Source organism: Gorilla gorilla, chromosome 8 (assembly GCF_029281585.2).
Source record: "Gorilla gorilla gorilla isolate KB3781 chromosome 8, NHGRI_mGorGor1-v2.1_pri, whole genome shotgun sequence".
In the NCBI taxonomy this organism is placed as follows: domain Eukaryota; kingdom Metazoa; phylum Chordata; class Mammalia; order Primates; family Hominidae; genus Gorilla; species Gorilla gorilla.
Genome location: NC_073232.2, coordinates 135,966,404 through 135,974,901, shown reverse-complemented (window position 1 = coordinate 135,974,901; position 8,498 = coordinate 135,966,404). Strand labels below are relative to the sequence as shown.

General features: G+C 48.0%; 1 protein-coding gene across 1 annotated transcript in view; it reads right to left on the bottom strand.

The window, feature by feature from the left end:
* Positions 1 to 391: 391 nt before the first annotated feature.
* GPR26 (G protein-coupled receptor 26) overlaps positions 392 to 8,498 on the bottom strand; it is a 28,900-nt gene continuing 20,793 nt past the window's right edge. Inside the window, exon 3 of the mRNA XM_004050239.5 lies at positions 392 to 7,392. Within this exon, the coding sequence (XP_004050287.3) occupies positions 7,161 to 7,392 (232 nt within the window). The 3' untranslated portion in view covers positions 392 to 7,160. The remainder of the gene's footprint in view (positions 7,393 to 8,498) is intronic.

The following is an 8,498-nucleotide window of genomic DNA, read 5'->3' as shown; positions in this document are numbered from 1 at the left end:
GTGACATGCTGAGCATGCGTGAGAGGACACAGGAAATACCACACGCTGGTGTTCCTAAGAACACACGCATGCCCCAAGGGGTACACATCGTCTTTTGAGTTAAAAATCCAAATTACTTTAAAAGTCCTTAAATATGGGTATACTTGATGAACTGGAACACTGCTAAGGTTGATTAGACTCATCAAATTTGACCTTTAAATGATAGATGCTATTTACATGACACACTGTACGGGCAAACTGTGCAACACCCGGAAATAGGTGTGGGAGTGAAGGGAGGGTGATTGAATTGCCAAGTAGCATGAGGACAGCTTTTGCCAACTGCTTGTTTCTGCTGTGTGGATTTTTCCGTTTGTCCTGGGGGTATGTGGCAGTGCCCATCAGGACCCTGCATTGATATTAAATGTGTGGCACTCCCTACCGAAGACAAACATTCGAACCCTTCAGGATATTGTCAGAAGATGGGCCCTGGCTGGTGTGGTTGGTTTCTTAAGAGTGAATTATGCTTCCCTCCCCACGCTGTGTAATGAAGATGCCCCTCAAAATGAATGAGATTCATTTTCCTTCCTTCTTTCTCTCCTTTCTTCCTTCCTTCCTTCTTCGTTCAACTTCCTAGGGAATCTGCATCAGGAGAAAGAAGTGGCTAGGACTCCTTCCTTCCTTCCTTTTCTTTTCCTTCCTCCCCTCCCTCCTTCCTTTTTTCTTTCCCTCCTTTTTTCTCCTTCCTTTGTTTTTCCTTCCTTCTCTCCTTCTTCCTTCCTTTCCCATTCTTGCTTCTCTTCTTGTTTCTTTTCTTTCTTCCTTCTCTTTTTTGGTAGCTAAAAATATATGGATTTTCTCCATGTCCTCTCTTTCTAAAAGAGACCTAATTCTTATATTCCCAACCTCAAGACTTCTATCATCTCCCACTGGCCACAGATCATCATCGCATTCAGCCCATCTCAAGGGGCACTTGCCCTCCCCTCTCAGCCCTCACCTGACACCATCTCTGGACCCACACTGAGCTCTGTCACCACTGGACCCCTCACCAGGCAGGCTCCCATCTCCTCTGTGCCTTGCCACATGCTCTTCCCTACTGTAAGTTCTGGCCCAATGCCACCACCTCTGAGAAGCCTTCCAGAACCCTCCTTTCCCACCAGCTAAGTTCTCCAGCCCTCCCTCTGTACCCCCACAGCACTGAGTACACACTTCCAGGGCAGCCCCGCTTCCCACACTGCAGAGTAATGACCTGTCTCCCCCAGAGCCTGACAAAGCACAGGGCCTGGCACACAGTAGGTGTTCAGTAAATGTTTGGAGAGTGACAGGCAAGTCTGCTTATAGTTCTGGACCACAGCCTGCAGCTGCCACATGCTGCCCTCCCAGAGGCTCCAGGACTCCGCTCCTCTGGACCCCTGACAGATCTCTTCTTCTGCGCAGTGATATCTTGGCCAGGCTGAGTGAAGCCACCGTGTGTCCTAGCTGCTTCTTTCTCCTGATGCAGATTCCCTAGGAAGTTGCACGATTGTGTTCCTTGGGACCTCTGATTCCTCCTTTCTAGACAGTCAACCCCCCAAAGTGTCTGGCTCCTGCTCTTTCGCTCCGCATTTGTGGAATGAGGTGTGAGGAGGCAGGAGCAAGCCTGGAGTTCCTGCCCCCTTCCTTTGACCAGGCCAGAACTTAGGCCACAGCAGAGCAAAGGCAGCTGGCCTGGGGTTGGACTAACTTTTTGGGGGCTAATAGGCCATTGGTCTGGGGAGACAGTGTGAGCCAGCGGGGAAGTTGGGGAACTTACAAACCACACTGCTCTCAGACCAATTTCTCCCCTGAATCTGCAAGAACAGACCGTAGAGGCCAAGCTCCACCCAGCCTCTCCCCGAATCCATCTCAGCCCAGGTTCCAGAGCCAACACCAGGGCCCTCTAAGTCAGTTCTCCCGGCTGCAAGGTGCAAAGAGGTCCACTTTGGTGCCAGGGGAAATGCTGGGTCCTACTGATGCTCCTGGGGGCTGCTGGCCCAGAGTTTCAGGGAAATCTAGGCTGACAATGAGCCTCACACACTAAAACAATTAGATAGATTCCCTGTCGGCACAAAGGGCTTGTGAGCTGTATGTTCTGGGCACAGAGGTTGCCGCAAAGCTTCTTCCCTCAGAATTCCCCTAGAAACACATACAAAGTAAAAGGAGTCTAGAGAATTCCTTCCCAAGCAAGTGGCAGCCATATGACGGGAGAGGTCCCAACGCCCAGCTGGTGGGTATGGGTGTTAGCGCAGGAGCTGAGAGTAAGGGGCTGTTTCCTAATGGCAGAAAAACATCTGCTGAGCCTAGAGCTGCCCAGAGTGAGGTGCAGGTGATTTCATGGAGAGATCAATTTTGTCCCTCTGAGAACAAAATGGCCCAGTCCTTGAATAAAACTGGAGATTGAACCGTTTGGAGAATTAGGGAAAGATACAAGACAATTGAAACTTAGATACTTATTAATAGAAACACTCAGTTTCCCCATGGTCACTGGTCCACCCTCCTTGAGAGCCCTGCCCTGTTTTGCATTCTCCCCAAAACCTCCCTGTCTCCAGGACTTTCAAATCCTCCCAGATCTGTAACGTAGAGATAATAACAGCACCTACATCAAAAGATTATGATGAAGATTAATGGGAAACACTACCCCTAAACCCTGATCTCAGACAACTTTCTCCCCTGAACCTGCAAGCGCAAACTGCAGAGGCCAAGCTCCACCCACCCTCTCCCCAGGTCCGGCCCAGCCCAGGTCCCAGAGCCAACACCAGGGCCCTCCATGTGAGTCCATAGCCTGATGTCTAGTCTTTCCTCCATACCCACCAGCTGTTAGGACGCTGTCATTACTGGCTGCTCCAAGTGACCTGGAAGGGTCAGCCACACGGGATGAGCTGGGAGCCAACAAGAGACCCACACCCAGAGACTGGCATGCAGAACTGTCTCTCGCTGACCTTGCCTCAGCCTGGCTCAGCTCCTATGTGTGAGGCTGGCTGGGAAGAGGGCAGGACAAGCTCTGGGTAGTGGCAGAGGTGGCGGATGTCATCACCTCCCACAGCCAGGCTGCCCCAGTAGAGTTTGATCCAAGACCCAAGCAAGTACCCACAAGGGGACCCCTCTGAATGCCACAGTCCCTTCCTCTAACAAGGTTTCCTGGCTCAGAGCCAGCCAGCTCTGCCATCCTCTGCCAGTACCCCAAATATATCTCATCCTTATGACCTGGAGCCCCATAAAAAGGAATGAAGATGGGTTTTTGCAATTTCATGGAGAGGTCAATTTTGTCCCTCCAAGAACAAAATGGCCCAGCCATTGAATAAAGCTGGAGATTGAACTGTTTGGAGAATTAGGGAAAGATACAAGACAATTGAAACCTAGATAGGTATTCATAGAAACACTCAGTTTTCTATAGAGTTTATCCAAGTGTCTAAGATCATTTCTCCTTAGGGGATGGTTTGAAGAAAACTCCTATCAGTTACCTGGGCATCGATGATTAAAACTGCGGAAACCCAGGTCCTGCCTGGCCCTGCTGAAATTGATCTCTGAGGAGGGGATGCTGGAATCTGTATTTTAAACAACCTTCCGTGGTGACTTCTGTGAATAATTTAAGAGCTAATGGCTCCCTTCCAGACACATGAAGCCCTAAATATGACTCGGACCTCTTTTTCCCATGGTGCTCCCCGTCCAGAGGATAGGAGCTGACCCAAGGGATTCCTGGTACCTGATATAATATCCTCATTAAACTCAGGCAAACTAGTTTATCCTGCATCTGGGCTAAATTCTAACAATGCACAGGCTTTGGTTCCTCCAAGGGTCACACTGCAGCCACGGGAAGGCCTCAGCTACCTGCACCCAAGCATGTAAAAGGGTGACAACCGGGACATGAACCTGGCCCCATTCTTTCCATCTTTTCTTAGAAAGAAAGGCACCATGAAAAAGAAAACGAATTTCACAGACATAAGGAGAGAGTTTTATTGCTCATGGGGACAGGAGGCTGAGCTGAGTCCTAGAAGAGATAGAGTTGGTCTGAGATGGTTCAAATCCATTTCCCCTCCTGCCCAAGCCTGCTTTCTAAGTAAAAACAGGCAGGTGATTGGTGAGCCATCTTTGAGAGGCGAGCTGACCATGAGACAAACCCTAAATACCAGGGCACACATGCAAATGGACATTCCCTTTGGAGGTCCCTCGGCTGTAAAATCCCCTCCCTGAGAAAGGTGCCATATAAAAAGCCGGAGTAGTTGCAGGGTGACTTAAAAAGGCAAATTCTGATTGTGTAGGACTAGGAACTCAGCCCTATGTGTGGATTTAGGAATTTGAAAGCCCCTCCTTTATGGCCTTACTTTCAAGCTTCTTGAAAGATTTCTACCCAGTCCAACAGTTCACCAGAGTTTGGGCCTTAAAGGTCAACTCTCACCCTGGAGTGAAGTCAAGCAAGTAATTTTAGTTTGATTCAGACGCTGAAAATCTTGGTGTTTCCATGTGTTATACCTGAGAAAACAATGTTACCTTTGATAAATTAAATTAACAAAATGAGGTAGATAATTCAATTGGGAGTAATAAAGCCAGGGGGCAAATTTGATAGACTGTATAGAGATGAAAATAAACATTTATCTAAAGGTAATTACAGCAGAGTTGGCTAACACTGGTTGCTAATACATTAATTTTCTTCTCACTTTCCCTTGGGATTTAATTCATGTGTCCAAATAATAATGAAAATACCCAATCAATGGATTTATCTGGAGTTTTTGTCTATGTGATGCCGGTACAATTGGTTTTAGAGGTATAGTGAAAATTATGAAAAGCATCTTTTCAAGATATGTGATGTTGTGGGTGACAGATCTTGCTTCTTGGCTAAAGAAGAGGTAAAAGAGATCTAGTTGCTACTGGGAGTACAACATGTTGCCTATATAGTACAGAGAAAGCAGAAAGAGCATGTGCCACAGTTATTCTCCCAAAGTGATATTGATGAAAATGTATTTTGCTGCTGGAATTTGGCTGTTGACTGACCTCATGCACTGGGCCACTTTTGCCCAACTTTGAAAGCATTTGTGTGAGAAGGGAGCTACTCTTCTCCAATTCAGCTGTGCATCCTGTCTTGGCTTCTGCTGGTTTTCAATCCCACTGGTCCTTCTGGGGTTGGGATGTTGGAGGGTGCACAGTTACTTGCCACCAGGAAGCAAATGTCTGTTGCTATTGTAATATGAGTGGCCAAAGGAGCTCTGAGCCAGAGCAATTTTGTTTCAGGGACACACACAGTCATGTCTGGCAGTGGTGTGCTAGTAGATGTTTCAAAATCAGCTCTCTGTGGGGCAAAAGGCCTGATTTATAGCATTTGCTGATTTTCATGGTATAAACACTCCCACCGTGGCTGACTTCAGCTACCAACATGATGCCCCAGATCATGAAATTGGGAAGGATTGTGCCCCATTGGCTTCCCCAAGCAGACATGAGCCCATCTCTGACAGCAACTGCAAGATGCCAAGGCCTCCTTGGAAGCTACACCTGTCTCCATTCTAGTCTCCGTGGAAACTTTGAAACTAGACAAGACTAAGCCAGGTGAATTGTTTTCTAACTGAGGAGCTAAGAGTTAATAAGACGTCTTTTCAAATAAAGATGCAGATACTTCTCTGCCTTTAAAAATTGGGACTGCCTAGAAGTAAAAACCAATAGACTCTTCACTTCCTTCCCGTTGGACCACATCCTTCCTTCTATACCTCCAAAGTTAGGATGTAAAGAGCTGGAAGGAGAGAATGAGCCATCTGATTCCATTGCTCCCCGTGCTTCCCACCCTGGAGGAATCACTTAGAGTGGAGGATTGAAAAATAACTGCTCTGAGTATTCACAAGTCAATTTGAAATGGTAGACAAAGAAGAGATGGCCAGAAAGCAGGGGTGGCTCTCCTTGGTTTTTATTAAATCAAGTCAGGACTGCTAACAGATTGGCATGTGTTTTATAGGTGCAGTATTCCATAAAAATTTCACTGTCTCTAATCACTTGAACCTGGAAGGCAGAGGTTGCGGTGAGCCTAGATCGCACCATTGCACTCTATCCTGGGCAATAAGAGTGAAACTCCCATCTCGAAAAAAAAAAAAAATTCACTGTCTCATCATTAGCACAGGGCACTTTCTTGATAACCTTGAACAGCCTCTACTTTCTGTTAATAGGCTTACAGAAACTAAGGAAATGGAGGTGCCAGGACAATGGAACCCAGTGACTTAAAATCAAGGCAAAAATCCCTGCTCAGGCCAGTTCTTGCCCATCCATCTCCCAGGACATGCCAGATAAGATGCATAAGACAAGTTGAAACACTTCCTGTAAATTCAGGTCACAAACAGGGGGAAGGGAGGACCAACCAGCCACCTTCCTCCTACCTTTACTGAGCTCCAACAATTAGGACTTGTAAATCAGAAAAAGGTGACCTCCCAGTCAAACTTGAAAGAACCTAATACATGTAGGACCAGCCTATTTAAACCATTTTCATGCTAAGATTGTCTGCACACACAAACATTCGCTTTTAGGGGGAAGGAGAGGACTAAAGTTGAATCCAATTGACCATTTCTAAGACAACTGGTCAGCAGCAATTGGGCAGCCACTAGTTGTGAAACATTTTCCCTCAGGCACAGAGCCCAAGAGTCCCAGCTGGGCACAATGTCGTTAGGACCAGCTGAATAATATTTGGGTTGAAGCAGCCACCACTACCCTGTGGAGACGAGGTGCCATGTTAGATCCGGGCCAAATGACCACTGCCAGCCTCCCTTTCAGCATGGCTGAAATGTCCCCTGGAGACTCACTTTTCTTCAGCATGGAGCAGCGTCCAGTGGTCAGCAGGCAGGTGGACACCATGCTTCCCACCTACCACCAGCTCTCTGCATCCTTGACAGTGACAGAACTGAGCGTCATCCCCCAGGGAGCCTCAGGTGAGTCCAGGAGCTCAAAGCAGCTTCTTAGAAAGAAAGGCCAGCACACGGCCTACAGTCATCCTTTGGTGACAAATAAGGAATGTCCAATATCTGCCCTTGAGGAACCAGGAAGCAGGCTCTGGAGCCCCTACAAGCCAGGGAACCAGGATCACTGGGCATGCCAGGGACTGGTGGCTGGTGGTGTCCACCCAGGGGCCCCCACGCCCTCCCACCCTTCTTCTCACCGCTGACTCATTCTAAACTCTTCAGCAGGAGCGCGGTCCTTCACTCAGACACCGGCAGAATGTTCTGGCTGTGAGAGTCGCCTGTGAGGCCAGAGGAGTGGATGGAGCGTCTGTGCAGGAGCCTGTTCAGAATCTCCTTGCAGCTTTTGCGGTACTGGTGTCGCAGTAAGGAGTACACAAAGGGGTCGGATGCGGCCTTGCTGTACGCCAAGCACTTGGACAGCACCCCCCAGTGGGAGCCGATGGGCACCGTGGAGAAGAGCTCCACTAGCCTGCGGAGAGACAGGGAAGCTGTTAATGAGGACACAGCTAAGCACCGCCTGGAGTGGCCATGGGCCAGGGCCTGTCTGTGCCCTGCAGACCACGGTTTCCCAGCCCAACCCTCAATTTATCTGAGACTGCCTCCTCAAATAACAATAACAGTTTACACCAATAATGATGATGATGGTGAACATTCATCAGGCTGTATTTTATTCTACACACTGTGTTAAGCACTTTCCATATGTGGTTTTGCTGAGCCCTGGGAGATATGACCATCTCTGTTTTACATGCAAGGAAACAGATGTCCCAGGAGGTTAAATACTTTGCCCAAGGTCACATGGCCAGTAATTGTAAAGGCAGGATTTGAACCTAGGTCTGTCTGACTCTGAAATCCAAGCTGCACTGAGAACCCAGCTATTAGCTAATAGCTGGCTGTCCTGGCTTTGGCGCCAACTCTGCTGCTGACTTGTCATATGGTCCTGGGCATCTCTGTTCACTCCTTGGACCTGCATGTCTCATGTGAAAAACAAAAAGGTGGCACAATATCGTCTCAATGATCTTTTAACTAGAAGAGTCTGGTCCCATTGTTTGCTTCCGATCCTGGCTCTGTGTTCCTAAGGAAGTTGCATGGAAGGAAGGGCTGAGAACAATTTTGAAAACATTTTGCAAAGCTCAAAGTATGTCATGCACAGGAAAGAATGCTGGCAAGGAAGGCCTCTTCCCTGGGTTCGGATCCTGGTGGTCTTTGACAATAGCCACGGTCAGGTGATCCTAAAGGGACCTTCATTCTTTGGGGGAGGGCAAGGAAAGACACAGCCCATGAATCTTAGAGTCCTCTCGGTGCCACCAGACAGCTCCAGGCAAGGGTGCTAATACCATGTTATGAGGTCAGGGAAAGCCTTCAACAGAATTCTACCCTCCACCCAAATCAGGCCATTTACTCTCTCAAGTGTGTCCAGCACCCTTGGCCATATCTGGACATTATCCAGCATTAATATGAAATAGAAAAGACCCACAGAGCTGGGAGAGAGTCTGGAGATCATATAACACTGTCTCCTCCACCCACTGTCATATGAAAAAATTGAGGCCCAGAGAGGGAAAGGGGTTGCCAGATATC